Below are 18,719 nucleotides of genomic sequence, written 5' to 3'. Positions count from 1 at the left end.
GTACGTGATATGGTAAATGGTAACGTAGCACGTCTGTCAAATACGTCTCTACCCGAGGCACGTATACTCGGTTTAGGTTGAAAACAAGCTCATGATAATGACCCTAATACTGTAGTTAATCTTGTATGACGTTTGCCGCTACGAGAATGAAATCAGCTTTAAGTATCGTTTGTATGAAATCCTCTATTCTAAAACGCTTATGGTTTTGAACAAGGGGTTTACGCTTTGTCCGTTTCTGGCAAAATAATTAGAAACGTTCAAATGTGCAGTATGTGCTCTATATCAGGGCTTCTCAAACTTTTTTGTTCTGCGACCCCATTTTGAAAAAGGTATTTCTATGCGACCCCATTATGGGGACATTCACGTTAATGACATTAAAACGGGGTTAGTTCTTTTGTCTATTAAGACTAGGGTTAATTAGGATATCAATAATTTTTACTATCTGGATAACGGATATATCCGGATATTTCCATTTAGTTAACCGGTTAACCAGCTAATTACCGCTAAACAAAACAGACCCAATTTGTTTCGGTTATTTTTGACTTTATAATTCAATTGCCGAAGTAGCAAAACAATATCGAAAGGAACATGAAAACAACAACAATGAAACATGAAATAAAGCAACGAATGAAAACAAGAAATAACAAACGAATAATCCGAACCTAATTAAGACTATAACATTGACATTGTTACCACATGAATCTACGAAGCCTAACCACTGATCCATACTAAATTAATGTTGTAAGTGCTTTAAACTTTAGCCTAGGTTCCTTCAGAAACTAGTTACTCGGCTACTCTGAAATCGTAATGCGAGCGGTAAGGTTACTTTTGGTCAGCACGTTACAGCAATCATAGCGTAACAATGCATCAATTGTTACGATTGGTTATATTTTATCTTTCGACATTTCACACCAACGGTTGCGGTCAATCCTTAAAAAACACATTTCTTGGAAATGGATAGCCTATTAACATGACAATAAAAATATTTAATAGACCCCAAAATTTCATTACGCGACCCCATTTGGGGTCGCGACCCATAGTTTGAGAAGCCCTGCTCTATATTGAAAAATTATATTTTTGTGGTTTTTTTTTTAATTAATTTTGTTTGAAGATGACATTAAATTGGTTTGGCAACTGATTGTTTACGGCTAATATTTGTAAATGTTGCTTTCAGCAAGTAGTTCTAAGATAAACACGCCTGAATTCTATTGCCCGTGAGATCAATATCAGAAAGGATTTTGCTTGATGCCTTAAATATTTCAAGTGTAGAAAAACTTTGTCATAGATGTTTCTGAGCGTGTTTGATTGCGAGAGAACTTCAACAGCTTTCACCAACTAGAAATTGATTTATAAACAAAAGGTCGGTTATGTACTGCGCTAAAATTATCTTCAAGTGGAATTCCCCCTCGACAACGTTAAGTAATTGATGATTGCTATTTTTCTATCAAAGACATGACATCTAAAGCGGTGGAAACCAGCATAAAATCATGTTGGTTTATTTGCGATATCACTCAGTAATAAAAGTCAAGATGAAAAAGTTTTCAACCAGTCGCTTGTTGTTTCTTCGCTAATTAGGATCCTGGCAGGTGGTTGGAATGGTTCCAATCCATTCACCATCTTCTCCACAGCGCATAGGATTGTTACCGTTCAAAGATTGCATGTCGTCCACGCATTCAAAGGTTACTTCTGAACCAACTTCGTAACTGTCTGTAAATGGTGTCATCGTAAATGAACCGTCTGTTTGAGGTCGGTTGCAAACGGAATTACAGAAATAATTCCAATATTTTGGAGTCCAGCGTCCCTTTGAACAACTCAGCAAATTATTCATGCTCAGCACTAAGTCACCAGCACACGTCACATTTAAGCTTTCTCCAGATAAAAACTCCTCCCGGCCGTTGTTATTTATTTCAACTCCTTCGGACAGAAACTGAGTTCCTAAGATGCAATTCTTCTCTGAAAATATAAATGTATTAACTTGAATATATGATTAGTGAAAGTTTTATATCTAAAATCAGATTAGATTAATGGGAATAATTGTTGAGCTAACCTTTGCAAAACGGCAGCGGCTGGGTCCATGTAAAATTATCCTGGCATGTGATTACTTCGTTTCCTTCAACTTGGTATCCATCATCGCACCGGATATTAAGTTTGGATGAAGGTGCGTAGAGGTTACCACGTAGACGACCCCATCTTCCATGATCCGGTTTATCGAGAGCAGGACACGTTGTGACCTCAGCTAAAACATTTAAACATAATTCGCTAAATAATGTTAAACTTGCCTTCAATGAAATGATGATGTAGTATTCATGCTCACCTCTGCACGAAGGCCTTGAATGGCTCCATGTATAATCATCCCGGCAAGTTATCATGTCGTTTCCATCCACTTCGTCCACTTTCCAGGGCATTTCCTTTCTGGAGTATTAATAAAATTTTACGTTGTTAAGTGATGCAAGCTGTTAATTTTGTTATTTCGAGAAACATACTTTTCAGGTGAAAACTGCTTGGTGGTTACTTTAAGGATGCTGTATCCATGTAGCCTACCTCTGCATGTAGGTACAGATCCATCCCACGTGTAGTCATCTCTGTATCTAATTGATTCTCTTCCTTCGACCTCATAGCCTCCGTTACATTCAAATCTGATTGTTGAACCACGAACATGAACTCTGTTGGCTGATTCTGCAATTCTTCCATTTGCAGGAGCAGTGACCGAAGGGCAAGTCAGTGTCTCTAAGAAATTAAGAACTTGCGGGGATAAATAATTTGTTATTCTTTTTTGCATGATGTACGTATAAATATAAGAGAACGGTATGAGCAGGCATTGTGCTGTTTCCATTGAAGAAACTTAAATATTCACAGCTAACGAGTGTAAAATTCTGTGTAGCATAACCTAAACGTATAGTTTCCATAGGCTACACTAAGTATTTTTATGGCATTCAGTTTTACCGCAAGTATTTGGCGGAGATTTATTCCAGGTTCCGTCCCTCCTGCATGTTATTTCGTCATAACCTTCTATTGTTTGCTCAATGTCCCGGCAACTAAACTTTAACCTGGTTCCCACGTCATACTCGTCCTGCTGATTATTTCCTAATAATTGTATTATGTCTTCTATCCGCGGCTTTGGACACTGTACGACTACAAACAAAAGAATGTTTAATAATAAAACTTTAAGCACTGCTCGATAATGGTTTATTTAGAAACTATGCTCGCGTCAATAATGACGCACTATAAAAATAGTTACAGTAATTAATTATATAATGAAATGCCAAAATCTTTCGGACCATTCTAGACCTACCAAAGTATTAATATTTCTCTAGAAATAGGCCGAAGAATGAAAAAGTATTGAAAAATGAAACGAAGCCAGAAAGATAAAAAATAATAATGTAAGTTGAAATTTCGTGTCTAACCGTTGTCGCAGTGTAACCCGAACGAATTTTCTGGACAAACGCAGTAATAATAGCCGTTCCCGGAATGACAATTTCCGCTTTGACAAGACGAATTCCAGCAAGGGTTGAAAACTACAAAAAAAGCAGTGTATCAGGAGTAATCCGAAAAGCAAAGCACCATAAGTAAATATATCCTACTTCTCTCGCAATGATCCCCTCTTGTATATGAAGGGCACTGACACTCGTAGCTTCTGAGGTTACTGTCGGGAACGCATCGACCATCATTCATACACACGGTGTCGCTGCAAGGGTCCATATCTGGTACAAAATAGATACAACCTATGATCTTGTCAAGCAATTACAAGATAAGTATTGCAGCATATATAATGGCAGAATAAAGTATAGTAGCATTGTATGAAGCCTTTCAGGTTAACATGACTTTGTATAATAAATTTGTCAACTCACCTCTTTCGCAAATATAATAGGTTTTTCGCCAACAAGTGAGATCATTCCATCCTCCGTTTCGAAACATACTTCCGCAGTCTTCATTTCCTGAATTGCTCGGTTCACGCCAGTTCCAGTTTTCATGAGTCAGGCGTGTATCGTCAATCCAGCGCCAGCGTCCTTCTTGTTTTTGATCAGTCATTCCGATAAAATAACCATAATTGAAAGGTGTACGTCCAAGACTCCCAATAATTGGTGAAAGTGCATTTTGAATCATCTCTGTTTTTACCAAGGCAAGATCTCCCCCTAAACTCTGACAAGCGTCTCTCGCATCATTGAAGTTTTTCTCGATTCGAAAGATTAAGTACTCCTTGTCAGAGTAACCTGTATGTACAAGTGGATCCACTAAAATAATTTCATCGTAGTTCAGACAATAATATGATGTACCTTGGCTTATTTACAGCTGATTACTTATGGTAACACAGACATAAGTCTAATATTATATGAAAGTGGTTGTAAACGCTATGTAAATGTAGAGAGTTAATGGCAGCAAGAATCACGGAGTCCACACAAGCGTGTCAACTCATATTTGAAACATTTCCGGACTGAGGCATGATTCGCCATATACATTGTTTGACTACACACATTTTGTTGCCTGTTCTAAAAATCACTCAATATAAGCTACAGTATGTGCGAGTAAACCCGGATAACAAGACGCAGGAAAGAATTTACGGACAAACGTCATTGCAAAAACACAAAATGGTTATAAAATATAATTACAGACAAGCAACGGCCAGGTCTTTCGAGATGTTTGCCAACTAATATTTGTTCTAATGTAACGGTTTTTATAGTTATGTGTATTGATAGATTATTTCTTTTTTAACGCTTCGGATAAATGGCAATTTTTTTTAACTAGTTCAATTAAAGTTACTAACGGTAAGCGTTTAAAAATGGAAATAATACGAATGATTGATTAGAAGGTTAGATCACGCTTAGATTTAAGGTAGTAAAGTTTAGCTTAAACTATAAGGCAGATATTTTCGCTTTTGTGTATTTTTATATAATTGTTCAAATTGTAACGCGTAGTCACGGCCCAGGTTGAAAAGCAACTTTTACTTGTTTTTGTTGCTGGACATGGAGTAGAACATCTTTCTACTTCTGAGGAAGAGCCCTGGCATGCTCCTCCGGTACGACCATATCTTCCACAAACTCTCCATCTTCTTCTGTTTCCCTCACCACAGGTAACTGAGCAAGGAGTCCAACCACCCCAGGATTTCCAAACTCCTGCGTATTATGCCATTGTCGTTAGTATTCTTCATGTTCTAATATACGCAGGATCTAACCCATTCTTACCATTGTTTAAACGTGCGTTTTCATTTCAAAATTTAATTTTAAAAATCTCCTAATTTTGTAGATATTGTAATACCATTGATTATTATAGACTAATTGCGTCAAAATCGCATTAGAAGTCAAGTTAATACGGACGTTTATGATAAATAGCAATTATTATCAATCCGTCGTTTATTACCACTATCGGGAGGACAATCTCTTGTTTTGCACTCTTCTGTTTGTCTTGCAAGTCCGGGGCAAAGATAAGATCCAGGAACACGGCCAATACATTCCCTGGATCTACTTCGAGTTCCATCACCACAATCCTCGGAACATAATTCCCATTCACCAAATTTACCCCATGCGTCTATCGTATCCACAAAGCAATAGCACGAAATAAGAAAACTATAAAACTCTTCAAGCGTTTCTGTATACCTGGCCTACATAAAGACCCTGATGCGTAGATTTACAACTACACTAGATGTGAGATACTAGATAGGGTGTGCACTGGATACACTTCAAACTCACCGTATTCTTCCAAATTTGCCTCAACGGCCTCAGCGTCCTCGGCAAAATGACCGATTTTCCACTCACTTCCCAGTCGTTGTGGAAAGTTTGACGTCATTCTTTTGCTAAGCCAAGTATTTCCACCATCAAATCTCTCTCCTAATCGCCACATGCGCCCTGAAGCATCACATGAGATTTCAAATTTTTATGTGGGAAACACAAAACCTTTCCGTGATTTATGTGTGTGTTTAATTGCAGAAAGCAATTAGATGTTTATCTCATCGTATTATATGCAATAATAAACGTTGCTTTGTCATCATAAACAGGGTTTGTGACGTGTGAAAAATAAAGTACCTTACATACCAAAACTGCGGTAGAAGTAAAATTGTTTACCATTTGCAGTTTCCTGAACAGAAAGGTAAGTGTCGTCTTCGCTTGTTGTGTTCAAACGATAGAACACGTTATTTTCGATGAGCTTGCCTTCTACCGGCAAGTAAAATCCGTTGTAGCGTGGTGCTTCTCGGTCGTCGTAAGTTAGCTTGAAAGCTTTTACTTGCGAGTGCCACTTCATGCAGATAAACTCTTTAGGATGATAACAACGTGCCCATTCGGTATCACCAAAGCGACCAACTGTTGTCAAGCAATCACTACTCTTGATGTTTGCAGCTAAGTTTATAACGAGGCCTCCCTCCTTCGACAAGTACAAGTCACCGTTTTGCCATTTCAAAACACCTTCTTTTCCTTCATCACTTATTCCTATCCAGAGCTCCCTGTTATCGTGCAACATCTCAACGAATTTATCCCGAACGTGGTTGTCTCGAATAATCGGCAAAGTTGCTCCTTCTCTGCGACAGGTTTCAGTGGCATCTTGAAAGCTTTGTCTCTCATTGAACCTCCGAAAACAGAAGGGAAACTTTTCGGTGTAGCCAGGAGGGCAGGGATTACGATCTGAAATATTAGACAACTTTAGGAATTTCGAGTGAGCTTCGTTTAAGTTTTACTGGAATGCTTTTAACGAGGATTGAATGAAATGAATTTACCAGGCAAATAGCAGTTTGGAGGATCGTTATTCCAACTTCCAGATGCTTGACAAATTGACCTAATTGCACCCTCCAAATCAAGTCCTTCGTTGCATGAATATGTAATTTTTTCCTCGAAAATATATCTTTCCTTTCTGGGGATTGACTCGCCGAAGTCGGGGTCAGAGCGCTCACAGGTGATTTCTGCAAAAACGCAATTTATTTTTGCGGATAAGCCGTAACATAAATCGTAGAGCCCTAGAGAAGTAGGTGACTTGATTAGCAAGGTATACTGTATGTAAGGACTGCAGTAAAGTTGAGTATTACGTTGGCAAGTCGGTACAGGATGCGACCACGTCCCATCTTCAGTGCATGACAAAGTTCTGGCTCCATTTAAGCGATAACCTCTACTACATCCATATGTTATAGTATCTTCATACACCCAAGACATTTTGTTTGCTGGTCTTATTTTGTCGACGTTACGTGGTGGTGTGGGATGCTCGCATGATCTTACTGTAAAGTAAACACAATAAAATTCTAATAAGTTAAAGCTTCAACCTGTTGTTCACACAGCACTAAATTACATACGTTTCAACATTGTTTAAAAGCAATTCATGAAACTGTTTCAACATCATCTTGCTACAGACTTACTTGTGCAAGTAGGTAGAGGATCAGACCAACGACCACTTGACGTGCAGCGTGATTCAGCCGATCCTGACAACTCGTAGCCACGATCACAAGTGTAAGTGACTCGGTCGCCATAAACCCATTGACTTTTATTAGGGTTAGCTGTAGAATGTTGTGGAACGTCTCGGTGTACACATCGTCGTACTGAAACAACAACGTGCATTTTGAATCATCTCTGTTTTTACCAAGGCAAGATCTCCCCCTAAACTCTGACAAGCGTCTCTCGCATCATTGAAGTTTTTTTCGATTCGAAAGATTAAGTACTCCTTGTCAGAGTAACCTGTATGTACAAGTGGATCCACTAAAATAATTTCATCGTAGTTCAGACAATAATATGATGTACCTTGGCTTATTTACAGCTGATTACTTATGGTAACACAGACATAAGTCTAATGTTATATGAAAGTGGTTGTAAACGCTATGTAAATGTAGAGAGTTAATGGCAGCAAGAATCACGGAGTCCACACAAGCGTGTCAACTCATATTTGAAACATTTCCGGACTGAGGCATGATTCGCCATATACATTGTTTGACTACACACATTTTGTTGCCTGTTCTAAAAATCACTCAATATAAGCTACAGTGTGTGCGAGTAAACCCGGATAACAAGACGTGGGAAAGAATTTACGGACAAACGTCATTGCAAAAACACAAAATGGTTATAAAATATAATTACAGACAAGCAACGGCCAGGTCTTTCGAGATGTTTGCCAACTAATATTTGTTCTAATGTAACGGTTTTTATAGTTATGTGTATTGATAGATTATTTCTTTTTTAACGCTTCGGATAAATGGCAATTTTTTTTAACTAGTTCAATTAAAGTTACTAACGGTAAGCGTTTAAAAATGGAAATAATACGAATCATTGATTAGAAGGTTAGATCACGCTTAGATTTAAGGTTGTAAAGTTTAGCTTAAACTATAAGGCAGATATTTTCGCTTTTGTGTATTTTTATATAAGCTTAATTGTTCAAATTGTAACGCGTAGTCACGGCCCAGGTTGAAAAGCAATTTTACTTGTTTTTGTTGCTGGACATGGAGTAGAACATCTTTCTACTTCTGAGGAAGAGCCCTGGCATGCTCCTCCGGTACGACCATATCTTCCACAAACTCTCCATCTTCTTCTGTTTCCCTCACCACAAGTAACTGAGCAAGGAGTCCAACCATCCCAGGATTTCCAAACTCCTGCGTATTATGCCATTGTCGTTAGTATTCTTCATGTTCTAATATACGCAGGATCTAACCCATTCTTACCATTGTTTAAACGTGCGTTTTCATTTCAAAATTTAATTTTAAAAATCTCCTAATTTTGTAGATATGTAATACCATTGATTATTATAGACTAATTGCGTCAAAATCGCATTAGAAGTCAAGTTAATACGGACGTTTATGATAAATAGCAATTATTATCAATCCGTCGTTTATTACCACTATCGGGAGGACAATCTCTTGTTTTGCACTCTTCTGTTTGTCTTGCAAGTCCGGGGCAAAGATAAGATCCAGGAACACGGCCAATGCATTCCCTGGATCTACTTCGAGTTCCATCGCCACAATCCTCGGAACATAATTCCCATTCACCAAATTTACCCCATGCGTCTATCGTATCCACAAAGCAATAGCACGAAATAAGGAAACTATAAAACTCTTCAAACGTTTCTGTATACCTGGCGTACATAAAGACCCTGATGCGTAGATTTACAACTACACTAGATGTGAGATACTAGATAGGTTGTGCACTGGATACACTTCAAACTCACCGTATTCTTCTAAATTTGCCTCAATGGTCTCAGCGTCTTCGGCAAAATGGCCGATTTTCCACTCACTTCCCAGTCGTTGTGGAAAGTTTGACGTCATTCTTTTGCTAAGCCAAGTGTTTCCACCATCAAATCTCTCTCCTAGTCGCCACATGCGCCCTGAAGCATCACATGAGATTTCAAAGTTTTATGTGGGAAACACAAAACATTTCCATGATTTATGTGTGTGTTTAAATGCAGAAAGCAATTAGACTTTTATCTCATCGTATTATATGCAATAGTAAACGTTGCTTTGTCATCATAAACAGGGTTTGTGACGTGTGAAAAATAAAGTACCTTACATACCAAAACTGCGGTAGAAGTAAAATTGTTTACCATTTGCAGTTTCCTGAACAGAAAGGTAAGTGTCGTCTTCGCTTGTTGTGTTCAAACGATAGAACACGTTGTTTTCGATGAGCTTGCCTTCTACCGGCAAGTATATTCCGTTGTAGCGTGGTGCTTTTCGGTCGTCGTAAGTTAGCTTGAAAGCTTTTACTTGCGAGTGCCACTTCATGCAGATAAACTCTTTAGTATGATAACAACGTGCCCATTCGGTATCACCAAAGCGACCAACTGTTGTCAAGCAATCACTACTCTTGATGTTTGCAGCTAAGTTTATAACGAGGCCTCCCTCCTCCGACAAGTACAAGTCACCGTTTTGCCATTTCAAAACTCCTTCTTTTCCTTCATCACTTATTCCTATCCAGAGCTCTCTGTCATTGTGCAACATCTCAACGAATTTATCCCGAACGTGGTTGTCTCGAATAATCGGCAAAGTTGCTCCTTCTCTGTGACAGGTTTCAGTGGCATCTTGAAAGCTTTGTCTCTCATTGAACATCCGAAAACAGAAGGGAAACTTTTCGGTGTAGCCAGGAGGGCAGGGATTACGATCTGAAATATTAGACAACTTTAGGAATTTCGAGTGAGCTTCGTTTAAGTTTTACTGGAATGCTTTTAACGAGGATTGAATGAAATGAATTTACCAGGCAAATAGCAGTTTGGAGGATCGTTATTCCAACTTCCAGATGCTTGACAAATTGACCTAATTGCACCCTCCAAATCAAGTCCTTCGTTGCATGAATATGTAATTTTTTCCTCGAAAATATATCTTTCCTTTCTGGGGATTGACTCGCCGAAGTCGGGGTCAGAGCGCTCACAGGTGATTTCTGCAAAAACGCAATTTATTTTTGCGGATAAGCCGTAACATAAATCGTAGAGCCCTAGAGAAGTAGGTGACTTGATTAGCAAGGTATACTGTATGTAAGGCCTGCAGTAAAGTTGAGTATTACGTTGGCAAGTCGGTACAGGATGCGACCACGTCCCATCTTCAGTGCATGACAAAGTTCTGGCTCCATTTAAGCGATAACCTCTACTATATCCATATGTTATAGTATCTTCATACACCCAAGACATTTTGTTTGCTGGTCTTATTTTGTCGACGTTACGTGGTGGTGTGGGATGCTCGCATGATCTTACTGTAAAGTAAACACAATAAAATTCTAATAAGTTAAAGCTTCAACCTGTTGTTCACACAGCACTAAATTACATACGTTTCAACATTGTTTAAAAGCAATTCATGAAACTGTTTCAACATCATCTTGCTACAGACTTACTTGTGCAAGTAGATAGAGGATCAGACCAACGACCACTTGACGTGCAGCGTGATTCAGCCGATCCTGACAACTCGTAGCCACGATCACAAGTGTAAGTGACTCGGTCGCCATAAACCCATTGACTTTTATTAGGATTAGCTGTAGAATGTTGTGGAACGTCTCGGTGTACACATCGTCGTACTGAAACAACAACGTGCACATTATGAGTCTTAAATGCTATTTCAGAGTATTGGTAATAACTCACAGATTGTGAAACAGTCATTCTGTAAAGTTGTATTTCTGCAGAAATAATTCTTTTACAACGCTGTGCTATATTAGAAGACAGAAATGGAAATTCTTGGTAAATACTTTTTCTCTGTATAGTTTGAGAATGTGTTTACAATTAGATGAATCCTAAATACATCTAAGTAACTCTGCGTCCAAGAATAACTGTATCAATAGTAGCGTCACGATGACAAAAATACAATAAAACTGCTCACTGCGGCAATTGGGTAAAGCATTTGACCAACGTCCAATAACTAGACAGGTTGATGAAGGATTTCCTCTTAAGTCATATCCAACATCGCAAGTGTAACTTAGAACATCATCTACCAGCCATCGCGACTTGAATGAACTTGGTGTGGCTTCTGCAGGTGTGGTTCGGCGTGGACAGGTTATTTCTGGAAAATTGTTTAATTGGATGTGATTGATAAAAGTACAACATTTTAAACATCTTTTCCCTTTTAAATGTTCATTTATCATCCCTTCAACACATATTTCATTTCCAAAATACCCACCGTCGCAACGTGGTGGTGGGGAAGTGAATGTTCGGTCTTCTTGGCAAGTTGCCCTAGAGATACCAACCAGTCGATATCTTCGACCACAAGAGTATGTTATGGTCTCATCCAATGCCACTCTGCTATACCTTGGAGGTTCAACAGAACCGAAGCTTGGAGCTCTGGGTACGACGCATTCTAACTCTGTTTACAATAATGAAATTGTTTTAACACAAAACTAAGTAGCCTACAAGTGTAAATCACTTATATACTATCTTACTTATCGGTTCGTCAAGAGCAAGAGAAGCCCCTGACTTAGTTATTATATGCAGCAACTGGCTATTGCTTCGTTAGAACCGTCAATAAGTTGTTACTTGAACACATTCTAGTCATGAAAATTAACTAATCATTTGTTTGTATGTGTTTTTACAATATATACAATAAAAGACTTAAAACATTAAACAATGAAATCCAAAACAAGAATTTCGTAAATTAATCTTTTGTACAACAATGCACGGTATTTACATTTAAAAATCTTAACAAAATAAACTAACTTTCTAATGCAAGCGTATATAGATGTTTTACTGAACAAATTGATAAAGCATTTGATTATGTTGTAGAAATGAATGGAATTAGGAAGCTTGTATAACTTAAAGTAGAAGTTAATATCATGCAAACATAACTCATATATTTAGTTTTACATTATATGCCATCCATCGCGATATAAATGGACTTGGTATATATTCCTTGTCAGGTCTGGTTCAATCTCGAAAAGTTCCTTGAATGGTAACTGCATAAATGCGCTTAAATTTAAATCTCGACACAGCCAATCTTACCCAAGCAAGTTGGTGTTGTTCCGGTCCATTTCTTGTCGGATCTACATGTCCTGGTTCTTGTTCCTTTGAGAATGAATCCATCGTTGCAAGTGTAATGAACTGTATTGCCATAAGTTCTGTTACCTTCGATTGTCCCATTGCTGAATGTATCCAAATCATCACAAGGAGCTTCTAATTGAGAAACAAATAAAAGGGTATTGTAAAGCAGAAAACGTGTAAAAAACTGGACCAATATTTCTTAGACTTTGCCAATAAAAAGTTTCGATTACTTGAAAACATAATGAATGTCTCGTTATCGGTTTTCTACTACAGTACAACTATTTGTTTTTCACCAATTTGTTACTTGGATTAATACAAGACATTCCACAAACGTCATCACAGACACATCTCTTCAGTGCTCCTCTACAATCTGCATCATTCTCACAAGGTTTCTTGCAAGTTCTTCCTTCCTCCACTTGGCAAAGATCAGCACGACAGATTGAGTCAAGATGAGATAATTCTAGTAAATATTCAAAGTAATTATTGCAAACGTTTGTTTTTATTTGTTAAATTACAATTTTTCGACTAATGGGAACAGAACCTGATTCTGTTTGTTGTTGTATTTCAGTAATCCAGGACATTAGCGGAGCTACGCTTGTGTAGTATCCTGGAAATTGGTGTTTTATGCTGTTTTCTGTGTATGTTGATCCACATCCCCAACCCCAGCTCACAATTCCAATTTGCATCCAACATCCCTTGCCAATAACATTCTCTTTGAACTGTAAATAAAATTGAAACGTAATAAATATCATGTAAACTTGCATTTATTTTAGATAATCCTCCTTAAATTTTAATAAAAAACTCATAACAACTTAAGATTTGCTGTAATTGAGCTTCAGAAAATCTCTGTTTCAGCTTCGCCCACCTCTCGTACAAGTGTTCCGCCGCTGTCTCCTTTACATGCATCAGTAATAATATCAGGGTTTCCCCCAATTCCACAAATCATTTGGTCAGTAAACGTTATTCCTTCCGGTAAACCTTGTTTTCTCATCTGTGCAATACTTCGATTGCACCTGAAAAATTATGAAATAAATCTAACACTTCGTAAACCGATTTATGTTTAAAAATATCTAAGAGCACAGCAACTTCAAAGGTTTTTCATAGTTTATCCAGTGACAGTGACAGTGACAGTGACAATAACAGTCGCAGTCGCAGTCGCAGTCGCAGTCGCAGTCGCAGTCGCAGTCGCAGTCGCAGTCGCAGTCGCAGTCGCAGTCGCAGTCGCAGTCGCAGTCGCAGTCATAGTTACAGTCAAAGTCATAGTTTTATTTTTTTGTAAAAAACTCAACAAGCGATCTCATTTTTCATATTTATTGCAATCAATCGGATCAAACTTCCGTGAAATGAAATCTACTTTGGAGTCACCTTTCATCGTTATGAAGTCGAATTAGTGCTTGGTTTAAAAATTTCGAAACTTTAAAATCAAAATCCGAGGGATTACGAATCCTTGTTTCACCAAAACCAGTAATGACTGTTAGAACAGACTTTCTTTCAAGTTCTCCTTTTTCGATCAACCAGTCGCCTAAAACAAGTTTAAGCTTCAATTTACGGACAAAATCATTTTAAAAAATATATTTTCTGCAATTGTACATGACCTACCTTCAGTTTTGCATTTATCACTTTCTGAAATCTTTCTCCCAAACAACGTCCTTTCATTTCTCTCCAAATATTCACTGACGCAATTTCCATCCATGCATGGCAAGCACACTGGTCTCACAAATGACGTATAATTCACCCAACCTGCATTTCCAGTTTCGTGCCAGTACAAGCCAAGTTGCTTCAATTCTCTGCCTACAAGAACCTGTTGCAACATATCGATTTTGTTCGTCAGTGTTTTCAGAAAAAAGTTGATTTCAAACATTCAAGATATAGCTCTTGTTTTGAAACACTTTTCAGTTGCAACATATTCTGGTTTCATCAAACTTCTAATGCTATTTGATTAAACAAAAATTACTAAAGCTATGTCGTAATCAAATGTGTTGATGGAAAATTTTTCGTGCTCATAAATCTTCTTTGCTCGAAAAACTTGTACATGTGAAGAAAGCTGAGATTGATCGCTTTCCGGTAACTGTCGAATTCCTTTGAAACAATTGTTACACAACAAACTTAATCAACGCTTTGTTGTTTTACAAAACAATCTTTCAATGAAATTCAACCAACCAAACGTAAGCAAGATATTGTGCGCCCAATCTCTTGGTCTTGCCATGCCATGAAAGACATGAGCAGCTGTGAGAACCCATCGATGGTTGATTAAAGACCCACCGCCTCTCACACGGCGATATGTCTACAAACGGAACATCTTTTAGGTAAACTCGAAGTTTTAGCTGAGAGTTAAAGCTACTGTATATATGTAAATAATCAAGCTTACGTATGAAACTCTTGCCCGATTTTCGGCTATTAGAACTTGCCAAGGCCAAGCTGCCAAATTTGCTTCTGTTCCTTTTACAACTCTGCCAATACTTGCTCTTTTCTTCACATTTCCAACATCTCCAGACATTCCGCATTGACAAAAGTCTATAGAAGCATTTTGTTAGTCTTGTTTAAATCGTAGTTCTTTGGATTTTAGCTAATTTTGAAATTTTACTGCGAAAATTGAATTGATTTTGATTTTAGCAAAAGTAGACATTGGTTTGAAAACATTTATATTAGTCCATGTTTTAATTTAATATGATGATTTTTAATTTGTTTCAAAATTTAAACCACATGTTGAACTTTTGTAATTTAAAAGTATTTCAGTAGAACTGAGTAATAAGCTTTACAATTGAACTGCTAACTTAGAACTAACCTTGGCCCTTTAAAGTATCGGGTACTTCAATGGAAGTTGGGTTGACCAAAAGCAAATGTCTGGGATAAGTTAGGGATTGGAGTTCTTCATAGGTAGCACTCTCATGAACATTTGATCCAAATGCTATTACGTAAATCTAAAACATATTGCGTCATTCCTGGTGTAAAATGTGAACAAAATTCAAACCAAAAATAAGTTAGATAAATCCAAAACATAAAATATCGAAACATTTATGTTTAAGTGTTGACTTTAAAAGCGCTCGCGAAAATTTAAACATATTATTTATTAAATTAAAAGTTTGTAGATGAAATCCATACAAATGTACGTTTAGCAAATTTTTTGACAATCCATCTATAAAATCTTGCATCACGATTTTTGGGGAAATCAGTCCTGGAAAATGTTGACCTTAAAAAATTAAAAACAATCTGTAACTAAAATCTTGGGTATAACTGAGTTGATGACGCACATATACTCCTTTTACCATTGATAAACAAGAAAATATTCCTCATGTTTTCCGAAATGTTTTGTGCGATGCTTAAATAGACTTCCCGTAATTTTCGCAAACCCTCCGCAGTGTTTCTCAGTTCACCAACATTTTGCACGAACTTTTCTGTGCCAAATCACGAGTTGATAACATTTTTTGTTATTTAAAGCTCATTTTATAAACATTAAGTTTTGTTTCAACTTCTCTTTTTCCTTTAACCCTTTCCTTTACCTCTGTCTGCTAAAATAGTCCTCAGCGATCGAATTACTTCTTGTGTTGGAACTGAAGCAAACCTCAGGACAACTTTGGATCCTGAAGCAAAAACAATGATGGCGCATTTCAAGTAGTTGTCTCTGCTTGCCTGTAAATTTAAAAATCAATTTGTTTTCACAAACACTTTGATGCTCGTCTATATACAAGATAGCAATTATGTAGGCCTACTTTAAAAACATGAAAATGTTTACCAACCTCAATTACAAGATTCTCAGCAAACTTCAGGGAAACTCTAAGAGTTTCATCACTGACATCTTCAGAAATATCAATAACAAAGATTGTTTCATGCAATATTGTTGATGTTGATAATAATGAATGACCCAGGCTGTGGCTGTGGACAAGATCTTCGGTTGTTTCCAGATTTCCTTGAAGTCGACGTAAAGGAGCTGAATTGCTGGCAGGGTATCGAGGGTCTGAAAAAAAGCGCAGTTTCATGCGTTAAGAAAATGAAACTTTTCTGTAGCTTTTGAACTTTGAACACGCACCCATTAGTACGTACTCTATTGCGCGCCCTTCTTTTCCAGATTGAGAGACTTAATAATATTCTAAACTTTATCGGATATACAAAGATACAGTTTACACTTTTGTTATTACGATGAGCTCAATACGACACCTATGCATTTCGGAGCACCACCATCGCTCCACTGTAGGAAGTAAAAACATTCTTGTTGTCGATCTCCAATCATCGAGTATCCTTCATCACATTCAAACTCAACCATCGTTCCCACCGTGAAGTTGCTCCTTGTCAAGAGATTACCGTTTATTGGAACTCCAGGATGCGGACATCTTGATTCATCATCTAAATAAAAACCACGACAAATTACAACTACTCTGCTATAATTTTGTCTCAGTATATACGCCTTTCCTTTTAAGGCATTGCATGAAAACTCCAACAAGGCATAGTTTAAATATTTTCCAAGTAAGCAAAAGGTTCATTCACCAATCAAATCGCAAATTGCGTTTAATCCACTCCACTGTCCGTCTTCCATGCACGTTTGAACGCTGTCTCCTAGAAACCGTTGCCCTGGAGAGCACTGAAACGTCACTTGGTGTCCAACCAAATATGCGCCATGCTGATACTGCACAATTTCGCCACCCATCGATCGAATTGACGGCAATGGATCACCACAAGTTGTAGCTATAACGATTTAGCAAATTGGAATAATTCAAAAACCATGTTTGTGACGTTAAAATTGATAATTTTTGTTCCTAAAAAACGTTTAAACTATAAGGTTGATTTGTCAACATGACCTTGGCATATTACTCACGAGCGCAGTTGATCAATCTTCCACTCCAGTTTCCTCCTCCTTTGCATTTCCTTGTTAAATCTCCGGATTGAGGATAAAATCCGACGTCACACCGGTAGTAAGCTCTTCGTTGAAATCCTTCTCCGTCATATTTGATTGAAGCGTGTGTGGATGGTGGGGCTTCCCCGCAATTGATATCTTAGGACAGTAAGATTTGAAATATAACAATTAGTCAATGAAAGTTACATAAAAATAAAGATGATTGATATTATTATGTGTAAATATATCACCTGGGTTCACACAAGTCCTACCACAATACCCATCACACACACAACTCATGTCTTCCGTGCACTCTGAACTTGTCACACAATTTGTTCCGCATATCATGAGATTTCGTAAAACTTTTTTTTCGTCAAACCTGCGGCAACTTCCTGAAATCAAAGTAACAAGTTTATGTGCAACGACTTTGTTGTATTGGAGATAATAGCAAATGGTTTAGTTACAGCAACATATCATAAAACGCTTCATTGTGACGCGTTTTGAACGACTTTATCTTTGATGTTTATTGACATTCACTTACGAGCACAAACCGCCAATCTAGTCCAACTTTTCCTTCCATGGCATAAGTTGAAATTTTGAGATCCTTCTAAACGGTAACCAGGCGCACACTCATACTCAGCCCTATCATCATACTGGTAAGGTGGCGACGGTTTCAATACGAGTGATCCGTTCGAGTGTCTTCGATAAACGCGAACTCTTGCTATATTTGGTGTCACCGATGGTAGACCGCAAAAGTTATCTATAAATAATGTTAAATATTATGTAAACCTCTGTTTTTATTTTTCAACTGCATAACTCCATAACATTCCAAGAATACTTGCTGAAATATTTGAAAGGAAAAAGAAAAACTTTGCTGACCGTACATACATGTTAAAATAATCTTGTCTTCATAACTTTACTGTCAAATCATTCAGTCGTACATTCCAGCTTTATCAGGAACACATTATAACTTACTCATATTGATGCAAGACATTCCACATTCGTGATCACAGCGACATGTTTTTCCATCTTTGCACTGAGTTTGTGACGAACAGGGCTTACGACAAGGTCGTCCTACAGCATCTGCTGTTGTTTGGTTTCGTCTTGGACACTGAGCTGAAACTTTGAAAACATGAATTAATTGTAGCATAATCAGAAATGGTTTCCACAAACGCATAGTTTTTTCTAACTTTATTATCTTTGACTAATACAATAACGTATGAAATACTCGTTTACTTTGGTAAGTTGTTGAAAGCAAAACGATTACTGCACAAACTTGACAAAACTTGATCTCCATGTTTTCTGAAACTAAATTTTCTTTCTTTAACATTAAAGGAATCTTATAAGCGTATGTCTAATTGCCTGGAGCGATTTAAATAGGCAAACTCGCAGAAAAAATTTATCGCGGTTTCGTTTGAAAACTTTTTGTTGTGGTTTGCGCATTAACGATCCTAAAATAACTTTACGATTCCGTTTTGAGATTACA

The 18,719-nt window shown here is 37.5% G+C and overlaps 2 protein-coding genes across 2 annotated transcripts; both read right to left on the bottom strand.

Moving 5' to 3' along the window:
- Positions 1 to 1,567: 1,567 nt before the first annotated feature.
- Positions 1,568 to 2,343, bottom strand: LOC143469447 (E-selectin-like). The gene is made up of 3 exons (XM_076967141.1): positions 2,315 to 2,343; positions 2,048 to 2,259; positions 1,568 to 1,953 (listed from the first exon to the last, which is right to left on the bottom strand). The coding sequence occupies exons 1-3, from the start codon at positions 2,341 to 2,343 to the stop codon at positions 1,568 to 1,570; spliced, it is 627 nt and encodes a 208-aa protein (XP_076823256.1).
- On the bottom strand, positions 2,097 to 18,627 carry LOC143468454 (uncharacterized). The gene is made up of 44 exons (XM_076965676.1): positions 18,470 to 18,627; positions 18,209 to 18,355; positions 17,775 to 17,993; positions 17,485 to 17,625; positions 17,216 to 17,392; positions 16,888 to 17,085; positions 16,561 to 16,746; positions 16,143 to 16,360; positions 15,906 to 16,035; positions 15,672 to 15,800; positions 15,516 to 15,595; positions 15,191 to 15,326; positions 14,774 to 14,919; positions 14,566 to 14,689; positions 14,360 to 14,484; positions 14,005 to 14,206; positions 13,771 to 13,927; positions 13,271 to 13,418; positions 12,947 to 13,124; positions 12,710 to 12,865; positions 12,367 to 12,537; positions 11,552 to 11,734; positions 11,255 to 11,434; positions 10,776 to 10,955; positions 10,452 to 10,637; positions 10,146 to 10,328; positions 9,499 to 10,053; positions 9,127 to 9,282; positions 8,798 to 8,965; positions 8,387 to 8,554; positions 7,334 to 7,513; positions 7,010 to 7,195; positions 6,704 to 6,886; positions 6,057 to 6,611; positions 5,685 to 5,840; positions 5,356 to 5,523; positions 4,944 to 5,111; positions 3,849 to 4,211; positions 3,582 to 3,701; positions 3,405 to 3,515; positions 2,944 to 3,132; positions 2,542 to 2,727; positions 2,315 to 2,412; positions 2,097 to 2,236 (listed from the first exon to the last, which is right to left on the bottom strand). Exons 1-43 carry the CDS (start codon positions 18,561 to 18,563, stop codon positions 2,366 to 2,368), a joined length of 7,833 nt encoding a protein of 2,610 aa, XP_076821791.1. The 5' UTR covers positions 18,564 to 18,627; the 3' UTR covers positions 2,097 to 2,236; positions 2,315 to 2,365.
- Between the last annotated feature and the right edge of the window lie 92 nt (positions 18,628 to 18,719).

The sequence above is a fragment of the Clavelina lepadiformis genome, chromosome 8 (genome assembly GCF_947623445.1).
Source record: "Clavelina lepadiformis chromosome 8, kaClaLepa1.1, whole genome shotgun sequence".
Taxonomy (NCBI): Eukaryota; Metazoa; Chordata; class Ascidiacea; order Aplousobranchia; family Clavelinidae; genus Clavelina; species Clavelina lepadiformis.
The sequence above is the reverse complement of the archived record's forward strand: the minus strand, read 5'-3'. Positions and strand labels throughout refer to the sequence as shown.

Coding starts and splice junctions, on each gene's coding strand:
- LOC143469447 (XM_076967141.1), bottom strand. CDS start 2,343: ATGGAGCCATTCAAGGCCTTCGTGCAGAG. Junction 2,260..2,314: donor TTCAAGGCCTTCGTGCAGAG/GTGAGCATGAAT, acceptor AACATTATTTAG/CGAATTATGTTTAAATGTTT. Junction 1,954..2,047: donor GCCGCTGCCGTTTTGCAAAG/GTTAGCTCAACA, acceptor TTATATTTTCAG/AGAAGAATTGCATCTTAGGA.
- LOC143468454 (XM_076965676.1), bottom strand. CDS start 18,563: ATGTTAAAGAAAGAAAATTTAGTTTCAGAAAACATGGAGATCAAGTTT. Junction 9,283..9,498: donor TGTTCAGGAAACTGCAAATG/GTAAACAATTTT, acceptor GTGATGCTTCAG/GGCGCATGTGGCGACTAGGA. Junction 5,112..5,355: donor AGATTGTCCTCCCGATAGTG/GTAATAAACGAC, acceptor CATAATACGCAG/GAGTTTGGAAATCCTGGGGT.